Below are 22,310 nucleotides of genomic sequence, written 5' to 3'. Positions count from 1 at the left end.
TGTCCAAATTTAAAATTTTTGGTGGAACTTGGACAGCCAAAGTCCCCCAAAGACTCTTCCCAGAACATTATTCTAATACCTAGACAAAACTTAAGAACAGGTAGATGGAATAGGGTGAAACTAGGTCATTTCAGTAGGAGACTTGCTCAACAAAGATGAGATAAAAGAAAAGTTGCTTTTAATTACATAAAAAAATTAGAAGCAAAGTGGGAAACTGAGGTAACCAATGATGGACTTTATGAAGAGTTTAACTTCCTAGATTCTTTTAGCTTTAATTGTAAGAAATTAATTTTAGCACAAAATTTAAATATTTTTCCTTCTATATCTATAATTTCCTGTGGTTACTTGGCTACATCTATATAGACTAATATATGTGGTAGTGTGCAGAACAAAGGAATGGGAGCAGTAATAGGACTTTTGCCTTTCCTCACTTTTCTTTCCAATTAAACCTATGTGAAAGGAACAGTACTGTACTAAGCCACCGTGTCTAATATTCCATGGTGGTGACTAGCAGAGAAGTCAGCAGAATCTTTACAATTCTGAAAGTAATTGTGATACCCTAGTGGCAGATTGGGTGGGAATAAGAGACCAGTGGATATGCTAGATATAAAGAAATCACTATAGTCCCTGGACTCTAATATCTGAATTTGAATTTGAAAAATAAACTTGAATGCTGACTTTACAGAGGGCTTTTCAAAAAATGATAGAATAACTATGTATTTTTTATTGGCACTTGCCTCCACAGAGATTACTGTGGAGGTGGGAACACTTGAACAAACAACTGTTGCAAAATCATATCTATTGTGAAGAGACAGCTTGTTCCCAAAAATCTGACTTTTACCATGTCAACATTTTTAAAAGATGCTTCAAATAATAAAAATGAGAAAAAATACAAATAACATAAATTTAGCTTGGGAGTCTTAAAGGGGATTTCTGAGAATTGTGGAACTTTAGGGTACAATCAAATAGACATCCATTTCTTTCTCTTCCAAATCCCGTTACATTTTCCTTATGTAATATATTCTGTTATTTACTTATTTTCATAATTCTTTTTCACTCATAATAGATAGAACATGCTGTGCTCATTCAATTCTTCTTATATTTTTTGAGCACCTATTGTACTAGGAGCTGCTTATAAAGAGCTGACAATTTAGTGTGTAGTAAATATTCAATACCTGGTTAATCAAGTTGATCAATAGTACAAAATTTATGATTATGTAAATACTTTGGTTATACTGAACAAATATTCATAAATATTCTCAAAAAGGGGAGTTATGTTAGCTGTTTTGAAAAATGTAACAACTCTATCAGAATATTTCATTCATTCATTCATTTCAAATGTTTGAGTCCAACCTATGTGGTGGGTAATGTGCTTGCTAAATATTGGGGATTAAAAAATGAACGGAAAGTAGTTGTTTCCTGCCTTCAGTGCCCTCTTGACACCTACCAGTTTTGTGACTTTCAGTAATTCACTTCTCGTGTGTTTTACTTATGTAAAACATAAGTAGTTATAGTGATTATACCTAAAGCATGAGTTATATTGCAAATCCCTTTCCAGCTCTAAAGTTGTAAAAGGGAAGATTGAGATTTATCCTCCAAGGACTTTGGAAATTTAAAAAGGGGAGAGAGGACTTTCCAGAGAGTTAAAAATAAACCCCCACCCCACCCCTCACTCCCCCACACACACCTGAAGAAGCAAAGCCATTGCAACAATAGGTTTGTATGGAGAAGCAGTAGAATATAAGGGTCTGCAAGTCACATTGTGAAGGGTTTTGACAGAAACTGATAATCAGCCCTCAGGAGCCTTTCTCTTCCTTTCCTGTCTAGTTAGAGAAGACACAAAATTTCAGCTGAGCCCAGGCCTTCTCAGCTAGAGATGACATCCCCAGCCTCTTGTAGCAAGGTGATCTAGTTTGTGCCAATTGGGTTAATTATGCATGAGAAATGCAGTTTCTGTGTCATCTTCTTAAATACAGAGCTGCTTATCCTTGACATCCTCCCTCCTATGCCCACTCCTGCTGGGAAACTGACAACTAGAGCAACTTTGGAAGCCCTGAGTTAAAGATGGTAAAGCCACTTCTTCATCTATGGACTGCTTATATCTGTCCTGTCACATGAGATGAACTACAGTGTGACGGAATACCTTTTAGTCCTGGCTTTTTCATTCAGCATAATTCCCTGGATATTCATTCAAATTATGGGTATCAATAGTTTATTTCTTTTTATTGCTGAGTAATACTCCATGGTATGGCTCTGTAATAGTTTGTTGAACCATTCACCCACGAAAGGACATCTGAATTGTTTCCACTTTAGGGTTCTTATTAATAAAACTGAGATGAATATATAAGTACCATTTTTTTGTATGGACCTATAAGTTTTCATTTTTTATGGGATAAATGCCCAAGAGTGTAATTCCTGGATCTTATAATAAGTTTATGTTTGTTTCATTTTTTAAAGAAATTGCCAACTGTTTTTCAGAGTGGTTATACCATGTTACATTCCCAATAGCAATGTATAAGTAATTCAGTTTCTGAATGATAGAGAAACATGCCATAGTTTGACAAACTTTTCTTTCTTAGTGCAACACTATTTCTTCTAAACTATTATGAATATAATCAGTTCCGATTCATTCTTATTTCTTCATCTGTTTTCCTATAAGTCAAATTATTATCCATTCATACTATCTGAAGTAAAAAACCAATCTTCTAATTTTGATGAAGAAATCTAATCTTTATTTCTATGATGTTAGCACAATATACTCACACAATAGCTTTGATCTATACTTAACAAAATACATTATAGCACTTTACAAATTTTATCAGTTTGGAAAACATTGCATAACATTTTATTAAACACAATACTTTATATATATATATTATATATATTTTCATAATTTTATTTACTTTAAAAAGATAATTAACTCTCTTTTTTCTATACTTGGTTTTATCAGTTAAAGCACAGCCTAACAAAGGAAGAAGTGCTCTCATTAGCAAATAAGATAAATAGAACACTAAGGAGAAAAAATACCACCTGTTAGTCTCATTTATTTGAAATTAAGGTACCAGTGGAATGTAAACAAATTTTTTTGTAATTTTCTTTTTTACAAAAGATGTGTTATCAAATATACATGCAGAGGTCTTGAGTTCTAATGACTATCATTATATTTCCTTAACAATGGTACAATTTGTTGTCATTAAAAACTGTAGCCTTTGGCACTTTGAGTAGAAAAAGAATATATCAATATTTATGTAAAGAAAAAAAAACTTCAATGACTAGAGAAGTACTTTAAAATCTTTTGTTAAGAAATAAGAAAGATTAGGAAATATACTGCACCTGAAATGCTGCAGCTTTTTTTTTTCTTTAGAGTGCTAAAACCAGTCCACCTTTCTCTCTATAAATTGGCAAAAGTCAGTAGGAGTGTCATAATGGTGGTGGTGAGAAGTGGGGAAGGCAACATTTTATTCCCACTCCCCTCTCTGAGGAGGAAATTGCCAGAAGGGATGTAGTTGAATCTGTATTTTATTGCCAGAGTTTTCAATTCTGCTGGTTTCAGCTTAATCCCTAATGCTTTAGGAGGTGGGTTACTCTAGAAAGCTCTGCTCCTTACCTGTAGAAGTTGATAATGATGGAGTAAAAAAGGTCCAATGCAAAGTTTCAAGAACCAAATACTTCATGCTTAAAAATAAAATTTTTAAATTGGAAATACCTAAAAATGTTTATATCTTCTTATTGATGATATTGGTTTCCTTTGATTTAGGCTAAAAGCTTCATTCAGGATAGGTAGCAAAAACTGTTGTTTACACATTAAGCACAAAAACTGTGCCTATTTAGATATTTTCAAGAAATACATTTTTAATTTGTTCTGTGAAATACTTTTACTTTTCAATTTGCATTTTTTTTAATTCTTCCAGTTGGTGTCCATTAACAAAAATACCATGTTTCCCCCAAAATAAGACCTAGCCGAACAATCAGCTCTAATGCGTCTTTTGGAGCAAAAATTAATATAAGACCTGGTATTATATATATGTATATATATTATATTATATTATATTATATTATATTATATTATATTATATTATATTATATTATATGACCGGATCTTATATTAAAATAAGACTGGGTCTTATATTAATTTTTGTTCCAAAAGACGCATTAGAGTTGATTGTCCGGCTAGGTCTTATTTTCGGGGAAACATGGTATATTAGGGAAGAAGGTAAAAACACAGCTACTGTGGCTCTAATTTATTGGTTATCAGGATATCATAAAAGTTAATAATCTGGAACTAAATGGAACTTTTGAATCGCTTGCTAAACAGCCACTTAAGCCAGCTGGTTTGAAACATCTACAGGTAGAAATGACCAACATTGCTGGCAACGTAACATGATGTCAAGTTTTGGTTCAGGTTTCTTGTTTATAAATTCACAGCAGTATATTTTGCTCAACAAATGTCCACTGTTATTTTTGCTTTAAAAATAGAACATATCTATAACATCAAAAAAATTTAAAAATCAATAAAGAACAAGCCATAAAATACAAAATATGATCACAACAATTTCAAAGGACTCTCTAAATAATATATATTTTCAAATTATGCAAATTTACTCACTAAAAAACAGATTCCTTATTAGCAGTGCCTATACTTAAACAAAAAGTAAGCAGAAAAAAATAACTATGCAGAAAAGTACGAGCTATTCCTTTTTACTGAAAATATTCCTACACAATTTTTGTTGTTGAAGAAAGCATAATTTTGAAAAAATGCACAAAAGTTTTTCATTTTTTGACTCTGACAGAGCCACTACAGAGAAGCTGTGGGGTGTTCTATTCTAACACAAAGCAGCCAGCATCTTCTTAATACAGTAGCATTTCTTTGACAAGGAATTGCACACCACTATTTCACAGCTAAATAGAATTTGAGAGTTTACATGTTATATATACTATAATAATCAGCACCACCCATAATGAGCTTTAGGTGCAGATTCTGCAAAATGAATATATAATACTGCATGGCCTTTGCTGTAGGGAAAATGTGTTCTGTATTCCCACAGCTAATTATGAAAAATCCCTAAAGTTGGCACATTCAGGAAGTAAAATAGTATACATTGAAGGAAACCGCTTTCTTCTGATACTGCCCTCTGCGAACCTTCTGAGTTTGAAGATAGATTTTAAAAAGAATCTTCATGTTATCACATTAGTTAGGTTCTTGCATTGTGCTTTTCCCTCCCCTTGATGTGTAGCAGTTCTCAAGAGTCATTGAGTCCTGGGCTAATGGTGGATAATCCAGTTTGGTCAGTAAATTTCCCAATCTGCTGGAACAGAGAACAGGTAGAATGAACCCGTTGCCATTTGGGGGGCTGCCTAAATGACTGAACGCCATCACTCAATCCTTATAAGCCCGTGTTGGGGAGGTTCCTTTATAGAAGATATTTCGAGTGTTTTCGGGGCTGTTGCTTCTTTCAGGGATTAATATGATGTTGCCTTTTCTCCGAAGAGTGGAGTCGCGGGAAGAAGAGATGGACAGCGTCTCTGAACCAATTTCGCTGCCCTCTACTGGGGTGACGCGGATGGTGGTGATTCCATGGTGGTGATGCTCATTGTTATCAATGTTGCTTCTCTTGCGATCTCCAGAACCAAAACTGTCCTTCAGGGACTCACAGCTCTCTGAGTCCCTGTTGAGATCATTGAGCTCGTAAGTTTGGCGAAGGCTGCCCTTCTCGGGGGCTTTCCATTTCCAGGAGCCACTGCCTTCGCCTTCGGTGGACGGGATCTGTATGATGGGCCTGTTGTTCTCTGGGTGAGCTTCCACCCTTACGATCCCACTGGGTTCGTGGTCTGTCAAGGTTTTGTATCGGATGGAGCCAGTGCAGGTGACCGTGCTGCCTTCAGTGTTCTTGGGGCTGCTTTGGAGGACGCCCTGCTGCTTGGACATGGCTATTACCTGCATGATGCGGGGCTGGCTGTTGCTTCTGTTACAGGCCACAGTCTTCTCGGCAGCTTTCAACCACTTGGCCCGAGCAGAGCTGCTTTTGGGGGAGGTGCTTATGTTTTCTTGGGTCTCCTCGGGGATGTGCACCAACTGTGAGGACCCAGGGCGGGACTGAATGGACACTCTTGGTCCCCCAGGCATGCTGTTGTTACACCCGGAGACAGTGCCAGGCTGGATCTTGAGGTACTGATTACCAGGACCATGGTGGTCTCCATTCACCCCCACCCTTGACGGCTCTGAGCTTGACCTCATTTCTATGGATCTGGGTGGTGACTGTCCGGGTTCAGTCTCTATAACTTGCAGGGACAACTTCCGACTTTCATTCTTATTCTTCCACTGGGTGAGGAGCTGCTTAGATCGGGCAGAATCCATGGAGGCATGAATGGTGGTGTTTCTTCTGACAGAGTCTTCTACAGATGGAGTGTTGGCTCTAGGCAGAGTATTGCTGAAGGTCACCATGTTCTCCTTCCCCATGGGGCTCCGTGGAGTGATGATTTCTACATCAGCATTTGCCCTTTTGAGGTTTGTCAATGAGCTTGCATCTCGGTGGTTTCGGTTGAGGATGCCTTCTGTGTGAGCAATTCCATCACTGCTGCTACTATTTTTAGCAGATAAAACTCGGCTGGGATCCTGATTGAGGTCTGTCAGAGACCTGAGGGCTTCTCTGTGCTGAAACATACTCTCTTCGCTAGGCAGAAAATTCCCCACAGCATACAGACCCTAGTGTTGAAGAGAAATAATAAATGCCATGCACTAGAAGACATCATTACTCAGAGTTTATCTCAGAAGACCCACTGACCCATATAAATAAGGTATGTGCTCTCTATACACCACTGACTAATACAAATAACCAAAAAAAAAACAAAAAAAACAAAAAAAAACCAACAAAACCCTACAATTACTGGGAAAATAGTTTGTAAGTTATATCATAAATTACTGAACTAGCTATTCAGAAATATGGAGCCCATTATTTTTTATTACTAGTTGGATTTTTTTCTCCTTTCTCCACCCCACTGGATGTTTTTGAAAATTTAATCCTCTGTATGTTTTGAAAATAAAAGTCAGACAATAAGATATATATTAAGATATATATATACACATACATATATATATCTTGTACTTGCTACTTCTTATACTTGAGATATATGTGATATTATATATATATGATATATGATATATATATATATATATTCTGCTTTTTCAAAGCAATTCATTTTTCTGGATTTAGGAATCTCTCATTGAGTGACATGTCAAATGGCTTAAATGATTTATTTTACCTTCCATTTTCAATCATACCTTATTATGGAAAGTGGAACATATGGAACAATGAATCATTCATAAAACATGATATCAGGTTTGGCAATGAGGGCAGAAATGCATATTGTTACAACTCACATTAAGTACAACTCTGTGTGCTCAGCATTGTACACAGTGTTCTCGGAAGAGAGGGCAGAAATTGTCACTAGATTGGGGCATCCGCATTCTTATTTTATTTAAACTTGGTCTTAAATTGGGAAATAATATTTGATCAATGTAGTACTATTACACTAAATTTGAGCCAAATTTTATTTAATCTTCATACACAGGTATCAATTTTTAAATTTGCTTTAGATTTGTGGAGATAAAAATTTGGAAAGGATTAAAATTCAGATTCAGTATTTTTACCTTTTTTATACATAGAGGATCTAATTCCTGCTGGATTTTCAGTTTGTGACATGCTTTGTTTAGAGATAAGAGCAAGCAGCAGATACTTATTTATGTGCTAACTTTAATAGATGGTAGCCATTGTCTACTTTTCAAATCAAACCAAAAGAATTCCATGGACTTAACATCTTACAGAGTGTTTAACATTTACAATGGCATTGGCTTAGAATGGATAAATTTCCAATTTCAGGACATAGAGTGCAAAAAATGAATGGAAGGAAGTCAAACTTCTGCCTCTCCAAATACTTTAATTCAAACCTTCTTCTAAATAATATCTATCTATCATCTCGCTGCCAGAGTTCCCAGGATAAGCAGTCCCTACTTAATGTTCCATTAATAATTGTTTTTAAATTTTAAGTTTAGGAAACCCCTTCACTAGATGGCAAGTAACCTCTGCCTGTATTGTTCAATATTCTTTGCCCAGCACTGTGCTTAGTAAGTATAGTTGCTTAATCCTTATTATGATATGAAGTAGATAGTTATTATTTTCATTTATAGGTGAAGAAACAGATTTCTGAGAGGCTACACAGCTTGGCTAAGCGGCAGGAGATTTAAGATTCAAGCCCAAATGCTTCGGACTATGGAGTCCATGCTAGTTCTAGGACACCAAGAAATCACACCTGTGTAAGCAATGCATGAACTGGAGAGTGACAGTTCTCAGTCTTCTTTATTTATTCTGTAATACACATTGTCAATCAACACTGCCATAGGCAATGCAGGCTTATGCACAATTCCTGACACACTAACTTTAAGTTGATCAATGAGACTTGAAGTGACAATCTTGACCATGCTAGTTTATAAAAATGAAAAATAAATTATTGCTCACTTCAGTACCTTCAATATTTTTTTGTCATCATTTTCTTGTAACACCTCTCACAAGTGCACCAAGACCACATGACTGAGGACTGCTGCTATAGACAAGTAATTTTTACTTCTCTGTCAACCTCTCTCTTTCATTATTGCCTCTTCCTCTGCATGTTTCTTGCATGCTGCTATTCCCTGGCTGCCTTTTAGTCTTATGACCTTGCAATTTTATATACTCTCATAACTATAATGGTACTTCCACCAATAATGTCCATGATTTCCAGATCTTTTTCCCTACTACTGATTGCTGTTTTCAGCTCCAGACTTAACTCTTCCTCTTCTTATACTTGCTATTTCACATGTCCATCTTTTTGCATATGCAGTTTCTTCTTATTGGATGCCCTTCCTCCTTTCCTTACCTTAAGAAAAAATTGCTCATTTTTTAAAAATCACATCACTTCTATGAAGACTTCCTTAACTTCCTTAGGCAGTTTGCTATTCCCAAAGCACTTTGTGCACTCTTTATTTTATCATTTGACATATTGTAACCATTTATATTTTTATTAATCTTTATGCTGAAAACTCCTTGAAGATATATCTTATTTCTCACTGTTCTAATGCTTAGTATATCTCCTGGCACAGGTTGAATAGTGAATAAATGTCAAATTAATTAATTAATTAAATGGACAATCTCAGTTTTCTTATACTGAGGAAATTTCCCTTGAAGAAACATCAGACTTAAAAATAGAGTGCTGTACAAAAATTCAGTATTTGTTGGATCAGTTATATCCCGGTGCTACATTTGTATTGTTGAGCAAGTTATATAATCATCCACTAAACCTTCACTTTCACTAACCTTAAATTCACTAATGTTAACTTTCCTCATTTGTAAAATTATGCTAGTAATAAAAGTCCCTGACTCTTTTTGGAGGTTGGGGGTGTAAAGATAAAATGCAATAATCCCTCTAAAAATCATAGTTTCTGGCTCATGGTGAGAATTTAATGTTATTTGACTGAAAGGGGGTTATGTGTTTGAGCTTAGAATGGCAATGCAGCCAGAGATTTTCTCATGAATATAAACTATATTGCACGTAAGTTATTACAGTGCAAAATATTCTATGAATGTTTTCCATTTTAAACTGTGGTTTATCACATAATAATAATTATTATTTACCAAGTACAGAGCAATTCCTCCTCCTATTAAAAAGCCACAATAGACATCAACTGGATGGTTCTTATACTGCGTTATCCGTGTTAGCCCACAAATGATTCCACAAATGATGAATGTGAAGACCAAAAGCGGTTTCAAAAGCTTAGAGGAATCTGTTAATGTGGAATTGAAGTACATCTTAAAAATGAAAAAAAAAATAGGTTAAGTATGTCAGAAAGGTCATTTTACTATTAAATTATAATCAAATAAAAAGTTAAACTCAAAAGTCTAACTGATACACTCAATATCAATTTTACTGTTCCATTCCCCTTGCTATGGTTATATTTTATACCTGAAAAAATGTAAATACATGACAAAATTCATGAGCTAAATAACAGATCTCTCACTTAATTACACAAAAGTTTGAAAAAAACCAATTGAAACAGTAGAATTAGCTAGACAACTGCTTAGTCTCCATGTTACTGGTCACATAATTTCAACCCATTTTTCTCACATAAGACCTAATGGACTACGTATTAATCACATATGATGATGATTCATTGTACAGCATTTATCAAATTTACACTGACTTAGAACTCACTGTTACATAAATACTGAAAGTAAAATGTGTGCATGTGTATGTGTGTATACTTAACACAGTTCTTTCAGTTTTAGAAATTATAACATTCATGAAGTTCTCAATACATGAAGTATAATAGTACATTAAAGGGATACCAGGCTAAATAAATAACATGATTGTGTAGAAAAATTATTTTACTATAATATTGTTTATAGTAGATCCAATTTCTGCTTTTGATGCCATTGTATTGAAGGACTGCTGTGCTAAAGTTTACTGTTTTGTTATTACATGGCTATATAATGGATTTAGTAGGAGACAACACTCATTCCTGTGATTTTCTTCAGGACACAGATTGATGAAATTACTCACTTACTTACCGAAACATACACAGCTGCAAAGGCGGCGAGAGTTGCATGTTGAGAAGGGAATGATTTTCTGCCAAAAGAAGACAGTCAAATTATGTTTTCTATTTCAGATGCACTGCTAACAATCATCTCAAGAACACTGAGTGGTTGAACTTCAAAGCCATGAGGCAATAAGCAATAACTTTAATTTCAATTTTGTTTTCTGGAGAAAGATCTGAGTGATAAAATAAACACTGCTAACCACCATTAGTACGAAAGAATAGTAGTGATGTGCTTTCCAATAGAAAGTGTTAACTTTGTAGGGGATCACTTTCTTACACCATTGGAAACATGGCTGAAAGTAAAAATGGATTGGAGAACATTGTAATCGTTCTTTGGTATTAGAATTATGTCAGTTTAAAGTAAAAGTTCATAAAACCTAGGATTTTAAAGCTTTTTAATTTTTTCTATACTCTTATATGCATGGTTTCATTTAAATCAAGTTTTAAAAGACAAAATTATTTTCTCACAGTAATGGGACTAAATGTGTTTTTTATACTGTAGACAGCATAAGAAAAGTTTAGTTTTAACAAAATGTTTCTTTGTTTATTTCCCTTTAAAATAATTATTATCTCAAGAATCACAGAGCATCTTATTTCATTAAATAATTTAAGAAACAAGAAGGTAGAGGTAGAACACAGGATAGTGGGAGAGACACTGAAAAGGACAGACAGAAGAATAGATATTTCTTTTAATGGATAAAAAAATTGAAAAAAAATTCAGTTATAATAATGTCCTCCTAATTATTTGTACCCAAAAAAAAGGATTATCATTCAACACAGATGAGATAATATAAAAGGATTGAGAAAGAATAGAGGATGTAGGTCTTAAATGTAGGTTTAAAGTTGTTTGAATGGACCATGAGAACTTGAATGTGTATAATTACATAATATCAGATTCTGATTCTTCTTTAAGTGTAGTTATTAACTTATTTTTCACTCTTAAATTGATCTTTGGGAACTCATTGAATGACAAATACAATTGTTATAACAATCATTTATTGTCCCTAAACATCCTGTAATTTATTTCCTTTGAACTTCTAAAATATTATCTCTTGCCATGCAAGTTTACTTTTTACTTTATTGATTGAAAAAATTTAATACATTGATAGTTTCTTGAGTTTTTTGTCCCCTATTTTTTGAAATGCAAGGTTAGAAGCTATACAGATCTACTGGGTTTAATCAAAGAAGACATATGCAATCCCAGATGTTATCCCTTTTAAAACTTGACCCAAAAGAAAATTCACATGATTCTTTAAAATAAAATATATAATGGAGATATAAATATCATAGATATTAAGTCTTCTACTTAATGCAAGACACATATTGACAGTAAGCCATGGCTGACTATAAACATCTCAAAATAAATGAATTGTGGTAACCTAAAACCATAATGAGTTTAGGGTGGGTCACAGAACATCAATCGGGTTTGGTGATAGGAAGATTAGTGGCAAGAATGTGGGCCTGAAATTTGGAGACAGAGATAAAGATTTTGAATGAGCCATTAATGGGTTTCTATGCTATAATCACTAAAGAGATAACTAAATTGAGAACAAAAATAAAACCCAAATCACTATGACCAAAAAATGTCTGCCTGAGGTGATACCACAAGCTGTTAATGAACAGTGAAAGCACTGATATGGAATGTTCTTAAGTTTCAGTTTCCAACCTGCCACTGTTGATAACTGTAAGGTCAGATCCTGAGCAAATATCTTCTACAATGTAGGAATTTTCTTTGCAAGACACATTCAGAGAGGTGTAGTTTGGCTTGCAAACAGTCAGAAAGTATGGTGCCTGATATCCTGTGGACAGTTGTATGATATCTGTAATGAGGGCTGTAGAGCATAGTCCAAATACATGAACACCTATAAGCAAAAGGAAAGAAAGTGTTACCAAGTTAGTGCTTATGCTGATGCTTGGATCTCATCATCAACTGTATTTATGACACATTAACATGACCACCTTCAAATCTATTGTGATCATTTTCTCTGAGTTTATTTCTAGAAGATGGTATGAAAATTCCTAAATTTCTGAAGACTTAAGGTTAAAATAAGAGCACCTCCAAAGTAGTAATTTGAAGTATATTTGTCAGTTTGGTTAAATAAGGCCAATTCTTAATATTAGTAACCATAGGTCACTTGTCAGACACCTGGGACATGTTAAGGTGACCAACTGTGTGATTCAAAGAGGAATAAATACGGGGAATGAAGCAAAATTCAAAATAATTTTAAATTACTTAGCATGTTTCAGCTGCCAGGGCTCTCTCTACCAGTAATCCCTAACTCCAGCCACAGTTGCCAAACCCTACAGAATTGGTTCTAACTCCCTATAAGCTGTAGTCATACCAGGAATGCGAATTAAAACACAGAAGGGGGCAGGTAAGCCCTGTCCTGGAAACAATAATCATATCTGGGTATAGAGTTGTGGGAGCCTTCCTGCATGTTTGGAATTTGTGTTCTTATGTCTCCTCCTCCAAGTTCTATCTTTCTTTTGTCTCCTAGGGCCAGTCTTAAGCAATAAACTCACACACCTTGATGCACCCTTGGGTACTCAAACTCCATTCTTGCTTCAAGTCCGTTGCCTGACCTTATTCTTGGGAGTCTAGCTCTGCTCACATACACATGATCTGAACTTGCCTGCTCCCCCTATGAGTACACTGTCTTGACACCCTCGATTCATTCTGATCGACAGCCTGAATTCTGATTCATGATGGTGAGATGAGATGTACCTGGGTAGTTTGTCAATGAACTGTTGACCAAGATCTCTGGCCTGCCCGTTGCCCTGTTTTGCATTTTCCTTCTCTGTTTATTACCACCTAAAAACCACTCTACCAACTCCTTCTCCACCCACTCACCTGGGGTTCATGACACAGGACCTTTATTTCTACACTCCAATTCCTAGCAGCATACAAGGTCTTGGAGAGGAGTATGGGTAAACAGGGAGAGTGAGAATCTCCAGATCCAAAGAGATGGGCATTGCTGACTCCGGGTCACTGTTCTCTAGAGTAAGATGGACCATCCTCATAGTTATAAGGCTTTTCCGAGAGGTTATATTCCCCTTTTCCACATCATTTTGTTATATTAGGGAAAATTTTCTCTGACATCAGCTATCAGTCCTGAAGTTTTATTTCCTTGCCTTAGTGTATCACCCTACTAAGGGGCCTATTCTTGTCTTACTATCTTATTGTGCGTTGCTTAGTGGAGCAGAGCCTCAGCCATGTTTTAGACCAGGTTTTTTATCTGGGAGAAAGACAGTAATATTTAATTATTTACTACATATGTATTGAATGAAACTAACTACATATTCCTTTGAGATGAAAGGTTACAGGTAAGATAACTTTTTACTGACTTGTTGGGAATGCATGCAAAGCATTCATATTGGTGTGATGTACGGTGGCTTGACTTCTCAGCTCAGTTAAAAGAAAAGGACTATGACTCAAAAAAACGTTAAGATGCTAATCATAATGTTCCCATGCTAATCAGAGAGATGAAGGTTTAGATACTGGTTTGACTCAGCTGTTGGTTAGTCAAGCTTATGGATTTTCTATAGATCTCATAAAAAATAGGAGGTAAAGTGGGAAGATATAACCAAGGAAAAATAGCCATGATATGCAATATTCTATGATGACATTTCCATGTGCATTAACTTCTGGATGAAAACATTTCAGGATGATTGAAATGGAATCATTGATGTGCCTAAAGCAATTTCTGAAGCGTTATCCATTCATACTGGCCTGATGACATTTATTTTCCACATTAAAAAAAGAATACAGATCCAATGAAACCATTTTGAAGTTAACATATGCTTCCACGAGAGCTAAGACAAAAAATATACTGAAATGCATGGCATGTTAGCTCTCAAAACAAGGACGGTAACTGTAACTAACACATTTCAGTTACAAAGCCCAAATTTGGATATATTAACAGTTTTTTGTATAATATAAAACTCATCATGTACCAGAAATTATACATCTAAAACATAGCTTTGAAGACTTAATATCTGTAATTAAATATCACATATCTACTTGGAAAAAAAAAAGGTTTCCTTTCTTTGTGGTTCCCACACCCACCAACAAATCTGACGGCTCTTCTAAGGAAAGAGTTGAAGTTGCAGCCTCCAGCATTAATGTTGGGTTCCAGTCCAACCCCGTTTCTTCTTTTGGACAGGCAACAGTAGAGAATGCCTTCCCCTACCATAATCTGTAAAGACAAGAGGGCTTCAGAATGGATTCAGTGGGTTCAAATGGATTATAAGTTATCTCTTAACACACTATCAATTCAACAAGGTAAAGATGCATTTTTCCTAACAGCTTTTGTGATCAGTTTCTCCTGCGTGTTTGAGGGAGCGGTGAGAAGTAAGCTGTCAGGGCACTGTAAAGAGCCTTGGATCTTCTGTGTTCCTATGTACTGGTGAAGGATGTGATAGCATCCTGGAATTTTAATGTGGTGGCAACACCCAAACTTTGGCCCTTTCCACATCAACACCCAGTGACTCCTATTTGATTAATCACATGGTGACTGATTCTGCCCTAATTCTTGGAGTCTTGACTTGACACTTCATCCCTAAATCCATGAGAACAAAATGTCTGAGGGGAGAGTAAAATAAGTACCAATGTTAGGATCAGGAACATTTTACTAACAGATTATTTCAATAAACTATTTCAGTTTAAGAATAAATTATTTCAGTTTAAGATTAAGCAGAAGGATCAACCCATGGAAAGCATACATGAGGGTAGAAAGGTGCTATCTAAGGCTGTCCAATAAAAATTTCTGTGATGATGAAAATATTTTCTGCACCATCCAATATGGTAGCCATTACCCACATGTGGCTATTGAGCACTTGAAATTTAGCTGCTGCAATTGAGAAGCTTAATTTGTTAAATTTCATTTCATTATATTTAATTATTTAAAATTTAAATCAATCTACATTTAAAATGAAATAACCACATGTGACTACTAACTATCTTATTGGAGAATGCAGATTATAAGAGAATCTAGGTAAGCAGTAACTTCTGGATGAAAACACTCCAGGACAATTGAAATGCAATCATTGATATGGCTAAATTTCCAAAGAGTTAACCATTCATACTGGGTAGTATTTCCTAGGTTATAAGATATTTAGAAAATGTGTTTACAATGAACAGAGAGCCATACTATAGTATCAGAAGGACTATATTAAAATAAGGTACTGTGCACTTGCTGTAGATTCTAGGACATAGGACATCAGTGAAGAAACTCAAAGGCAGCAGAAGGAAGAAAATAATAAAAACTAGGGCAGAATTAAATGAAATAGAGAACAAAAAGACAACAGAAAAATTTAATGCAGCAAAGAGCTGGTTCTTTGAAAAGATTAATAAAATTGACAAACTTCTGGCTAGACTCACTAAGGAATAAAGAGAAAAGACACAAATAAACAAAATCAGAAATGAAAGAGGGGACGTTACGATGGATACCACAGAAATATAAAGGATCATACAAGAATACTATGTAGGACTATATGCTACCAAATTCAATAACCTAGAAGAAATCAATAAGTTCTTAGAGATATGTATCCTTCCTAGGCTGAATCATGAAGAACTGGAAAATCTAAATAGACCGATCAACAGCAAGGAAATTGGAACAATCATCAAAAATGTTCCCAAAAGCAAAAGTCTGGGACCAGAGAGATGACTTCACTAGTGAATTCTACTAAACATTTAAAGAAACTCAATATATTTAGGCACCATTTCCTTCAGGAAGTTTCCCTTGATATCCTTTACTATTCCCTAAATTGAATAAATCCCCTCATATGTGGCTCCCTTAGCACCTTGTCCTTCCTTCTAGCATAGCTTGATTAAAGTGTACTTCAGTTATTCATTTGCTTATCTCTCACTAGACTGTGACCCTCTGAGAGAAAACTCATTTCTTTTTATCTTTTATCTTCATTGATTTTAGCACAGCACCTGGCACTGTGAAATTTGCACTTGTTATTTTTCACTGTGGGATTCTTGTTAGCTAAGTATACTGGGCATTCAGGCTATTAGTTACTCTATGTAAGACAAGCAAGATTTGAAATTATGAGTTCTATTTATGCAAAAAATTTCAAATATTTGGGATTATTGTGCTTAAGAAAATTAGAATTAAAATTAGAAGTGAAATTAGAATTGATTTGTATAAACATGTGATGCTGAGAAAAATAGGGTTATATGAGATACTGACAATCCCTTAGATATAAGTGATTATGTCACTCTAAAGATTATAACCATGATTAGGCACTGAAACAGATTTTCCAGGTGACACATTCCAGTTCTCAACATTAGCTTAACATTTATTTCATGAAGTACTTAACATTGTAGGTTTTCAAAAAAACCTGATGACAGTAAGCCTACAGCCTTTTGCTTCAAATGTTCAATCTGCTATATTTAGTTCTGTAGGTAATATGGTATGTGTACAATTATAAAGAATCTTTATTTGTATAAAAATATTTCTCTTAAGGAAACTCTACCAATAACCATACATGTGTGAAAATCACATGGTGTACATGATGAAACCTTTTAAGATCAATTGTATAGAAATAATCAAAAGGATTTGTTTCAAATCATTGAACATTGAATTAATTATACTTCTTGAAAAAAATCATCCTACATTATCACTTTAAATTAGACATGCATCATAGTAGGTACCATATTCTTCATAGATAGGTGTGACATGGTAGCACACAGATAGAATAATATAATGTTATCTCAAATGAATGATTTCAAGAAAATTAACCACGCATTCCTAAAATGTATTGTTGTATGGCTAAAAGAGATTGATTTAATCTTCACTTCTTCAATAACAATTGTGTGAATAATTTTTTCTTTCTTATTATTTCTATATGTAATGATGCACATTTTGTCCATGAATGCTAAATTATGTAAGACTTTATTTGTACAAGGCCAATAAGAAAATATGTCTTATCCTACAACACAAAAGCCATTATCTCAAATAACCTTGAGATTTCAGGAGTTTTATATTAGTTATTTAATATACTCCGAACTCATATGTCAACACAGTGCTTTCACACTGTTTGGCTTGCTTACAGATAGAGGGTTTTTTGTCAGTATTTAGATATCACCCAACTGTCCTTTTCTCTGAGGAGCACAGCGATTTTCTTCTTACATTGTTATTCATTTAACCTTGATCTATATGTCATTGCATGAATTTTCAAAATGATATAATTTGGCTTGAAGGTAGAATTCTCCTCAAGGGAAGGAGAGATGCTTCCTGATGTATTTCTAAATGTGCCTGCTTGTGTCCTCATTCGGAATGGCACGCTGTTGTGCTGCAATGTGGTTTCAGGGATTAGGCTTTGACAATCAAATTGTATGTTGCTGTTGTCATTTCTAAAGAGAAACAATTTATGACAAGTATCTTTCCACAATATTCTGTTTATACTGTCTGCAAGCCTGAAAAGAAACAGTACAATTCTTTTGCATGTCAAATATCATGGACACGTTTTTGGAAGACATTCTGAGTGACTCTGCTTCAGGGGAGATGTAGAAAGGAAATATGTTCCTCTCTATAATAATAAATATCATCATCATCATCACATCATCATCATTGGCACTGCCCTGGGATTAGCCACCATTGGGAGAACTCGCAATGCAAAAAGTCTTTCTTGAGAAAACACCAAACCAAAACAACCAAAAAAGTGTTATATTTGTCATAGTATCTTTAGTGTGTATATTTGCCTTTTGGGAAGGCTAACATTGATTGTATAGTCTCCAAAAGCTAAGGTTAACTTCTAGGCACTATAATCAAATTCTGATAGAATTCTCTTTAAAATTAGATATAATTATCCTTTAAAAATATGTAATAAAATTTTACTTCCAGGGAAAAGAACGTACATGTGTAGATTCATGCAGGTTTCATAAAGATTTGATAAACTCAGGTAGTCTGCATTGTTTTCCCTGAGAAATAATCTCCAAAGAACTGAATGAAATGCTTGTTTCATTATCACTCTAATGTAAATAAAAATTGAATATTAATGATGAAATTTTCCAACTTGAGGGCAGTTTCAGAAAAATAAGAACATGCATGTCACAGACATGAAAGGAAGTTTTAGTTTCTCATACAAAATCATAAAGACAAGTTAAACTTAAAACATCTCTTAAAACATAGAGAAAAACTGGAAAATAAATACTAAATTATTTACATGTAAATACCTATTTAAAAGGATCAGTTGATCTTCCTTTTGCTCATATAAATATCCCTTTAAAGAATATTTCTGATGTTAGTTCTTGTGTGTGTGTGTGTGTGTGTGTGTGTGTGTGTGTGTTTGTGTGTATGTACCAGAAACAGGTTATGCCCTCTTTACAGTTGTTGATGCTCAGTGTTCATAATCAATAAAAAGCGCTAATCTAGTAAAAAATGAAACACTAAGTGATATCAACATGCACTTTTAGAAGAAACTCTGTTGGCTATGTAATTATTTGTTTTCCTCCTGCAGTTTTCCACACTTCAGATTTCACATAAATACATGAAAAATACATTAATGAGGAATTGGTTCAGATATGTCATATTAGGCATTCAAGAATTATGCAGTTACAAATTTTTTTTCGGAATGATTTGTAAACATTAGAAACCCACCATTTTTGCAATCATATAATCTTCTTTAACTTTTAATGACAGTAATTTTAACCTATTAAGTATTCCCACATGATACTGTCACAATATCTCAAAAACATGATCTTTCTGGTCCAAGACTTGGAGTTCACTTTTTGTTTGCTTTTAAGCGATGTACTACACAAATGTAGTCATTCTTAGTTTTCTGGCACTGACAAGCACAATTTGGGGGCAATTCTTACCGTAATTGCAGGTCCAGCAAAAGCCAAGCTAAGCAACATAAGGAATGGAATTGCCTCCTGAGTGGGTTCAATATACGGCATGCTAAGACTCCGGTCATAGCAGCTAAATCCAGAGTGCACAGGTTTGAAGACATCTGTGAGTTCAAGGAAGTACAGGCTAACCACCGATGATGCCAATATAGGCAACTGAGAATGAAGGACATAGAAGATCAATTTATTCTTAGATACATGTCATACATAGAATCAGTACATCTCAAAATAGGAAACAAGTATATTTTCCCTCTTTTTCACAGCTCCTCTCCAATCTCATCGCTAAAATCATTCATAAATACTATTATTGCTTCTGCCTTTAAATATATCTCCAATTCATCCACCTGAGTCACCAGCCTGCTATGAGTCCATGTCTTCACTCACCTTTACTCTTGCATAACCTCCTAACTTCCACTTTGTAACACTCCTCACCCCACCCAACTGATTTCCACCCAGCATCCCAAGGGGTCTTATGAAAGTATTTTAGAACATATCACTTCCTGTCTTAAACACTCTAGTGGTACCCATTCTACATGCAAATTTCACAGCATGGAATGCAAATTTCTGCATGATCTGGCTCTTGCTTCAGTTTCTTACATCTTCTTGTACCATGGTTATACCTCTTCCTAGACCCTGGCCACTACAGTCTCATTGGTCTTCACTCTTTTTTAAAAATTGAAATATAATTGACATATTGAATTATATTACTTTCAAGTGTACAACATAATGATTCGATATTTGTATATATTGCAAAATGATTACCACAATAAGTTTAGCCAACATCCATCACCACACATAGTTACAAATCTTTTTTTCTTGTGTTGAGAACTTTTAAGATCTCTCTCAGCAACTTTCAAAAACATCATGCAGTATTATTAACTATAAATCTCCATGCTGTACATTACATCCCCAGGACTTATTTATATTATAACTAGAAGTTTGTAACTTTTGATTCCCTCACCCATTTTGCCCACTCCCCAACCCCCTTTGCTGTCAACCATCTATCTGTATCTATGAGTTCGAATTGTTGTTGTTTGAGATTCCACATATGCTATCATAGAGAATTTGTCTTCCTCTGTCTGACTTATTTCACATAGCATAATACCTTTAAGTTCCATCCATACTGTCACTAATATCAAGATTTCCTTTTTTATTGTGGCTGAATAATATTCCATTGTATGTACATGCCACATTTTCTTTATTAATTTATCTATCAATGGACACTTAGGTTGCTTCCATGTCTTGGCTATTGTAAATAATGCTGCAGTGAACATGTGGGGCATATTATCTTTCCAGTGGTGTTCTAGTTTCCTTTGGATTGGATAAATACCCAGAAGTGGGATTACTGAATCATATGGTAGTCCTATTTTTAATTTTTTGAGGAACATCCATACTATTTTCCATAGCAGCTGTACCAATTTACAGTCCCACCAACAGGGCATGATGGTTTTTCTTTTCACCACATCCTTGCCAACACTTATTATTTCTGGTCTTTTGATAATAGCCATTCTAAGAGATGTGAGGTGGTATCTCATTGTGGTTTTGATTTCCATTTTCCTAATGATTAGTGATGTTGAATACCTTTTCATGTATCTGTTGGCCATCTGTTTGTCTTCTTTGGAGAAATGTCTCTTCAGATTCTCTGCCCAATTTTTAATTGGTTTGTTTGTTTTTTTGCTATTGAGTTATATGGATTCATTTTATCTTTTGGATATTAACCCCTTATCAATATATGACTTGCAAATATTTTCTCCCATTTGGTAGGCTGCCTTTTCCTTTTGTTGATGGCTTCCTTTGTTGTGCAGAGCTTTTTAGTATGATGTAGTCCCTTGGTCTTTATTCTTTTCCTGTAGTAGCCAAATTAATTTCTACCTAGGATCCTTTGTATTTGCTATTCTGTCTTCCTTTTGTGCTCTTCTCCGGGCTCTTGGTATGACTGGATTCTTCTCTTCACTTAATGATAACTTTCTGTACTCTCTATCTAAGGTATCTCTTGATCCAGCCTTCCCTCTCTACCCTTATGATCTTGCTTGACTTTCTTCATGGCACTTATCATTAAGGAAAATTACCTTGTCAATTTAATACTCACTTATTTATTTTTCACCTCCCTCCATCTCCCACTGAAATATATGCTCCATGAAGTCAGAGTGTGCCAGTGTTATTTATTGCTGAATCCCCAAGATGTAGAACATTTCCTGGCACATGGTAGGCATGCAGTCATTTAAAAATTTAATGAAGCAATAAATAATTGTTGATAAATGACTAATTGAATAAATGAGTAAATCTTTTTATAACAATAACTAGACTAGAGTTACCAGGTTAGCAAATGAAAATACAGTTTATCCAGTGAGATTAGAATTCCAGATAAGCAATAAATAATTTTTAGAGTAAGCATGTCCCATGCAATATTTGGGATATACTTATACTAAAAATTATTTGTTGTTTATCTGAAATTCTAATTTCACTGGATGTCCTCTCATGTATCTGGTAAATCTAAACTAGACACAATTTACTTTCTATGTGTTATGGATTCAATTATTCATTCATTCAACCTACAATGTGCCAGGTATTATGTGGGTACTAATTGTAGTATGGCAAACAAGACATGGGCTTGGCCATCTAGGATCATAAGCTTAGTGAGAGACCTGTTTTCAGCTAAAGAAAAAGCCCTGCAAATACATTGTCTGATGCTAGGCCTTTCTGAAAATGCAGACTTATATAACACTGAAAAAATTGTTTAGTTTAAAGCTTTGTTACTCATGGAGGATACAATATTTATTTAAAAAAACAGAGCAGATTTTTGATAAAGATGTTTTTGACCATCCATGA

At 34.7% G+C, this 22,310-nt stretch overlaps 1 protein-coding gene across 1 annotated transcript in view; it reads right to left on the bottom strand.

Moving 5' to 3' along the window:
• Positions 1 to 4,141: 4,141 nt before the first annotated feature.
• PLPPR4 (phospholipid phosphatase related 4) overlaps positions 4,142 to 22,310 on the bottom strand; it is a 35,465-nt gene continuing 17,296 nt past the window's right edge. Inside the window, exons 2-7 of the mRNA XM_033094149.1 lie at positions 19,452 to 19,637; positions 14,694 to 14,823; positions 12,294 to 12,489; positions 10,599 to 10,656; positions 9,666 to 9,839; positions 4,142 to 6,703 (exon numbers count right to left, since the gene is read on the bottom strand). Of these exons, the coding sequence (XP_032950040.1) occupies positions 5,378 to 6,703; positions 9,666 to 9,839; positions 10,599 to 10,656; positions 12,294 to 12,489; positions 14,694 to 14,823; positions 19,452 to 19,637 (2,070 nt within the window). The 3' untranslated portion in view covers positions 4,142 to 5,377. The remainder of the gene's footprint in view (positions 6,704 to 9,665; positions 9,840 to 10,598; positions 10,657 to 12,293; positions 12,490 to 14,693; positions 14,824 to 19,451; positions 19,638 to 22,310) is intronic.

The sequence above is a fragment of the Rhinolophus ferrumequinum genome, chromosome 22, assembly GCF_004115265.2.
Source record: "Rhinolophus ferrumequinum isolate MPI-CBG mRhiFer1 chromosome 22, mRhiFer1_v1.p, whole genome shotgun sequence".
NCBI lineage: Eukaryota > Metazoa > Chordata > Mammalia > Chiroptera > Rhinolophidae > Rhinolophus > Rhinolophus ferrumequinum.
This window is presented reverse-complemented; position numbering and strand designations above follow the sequence as displayed.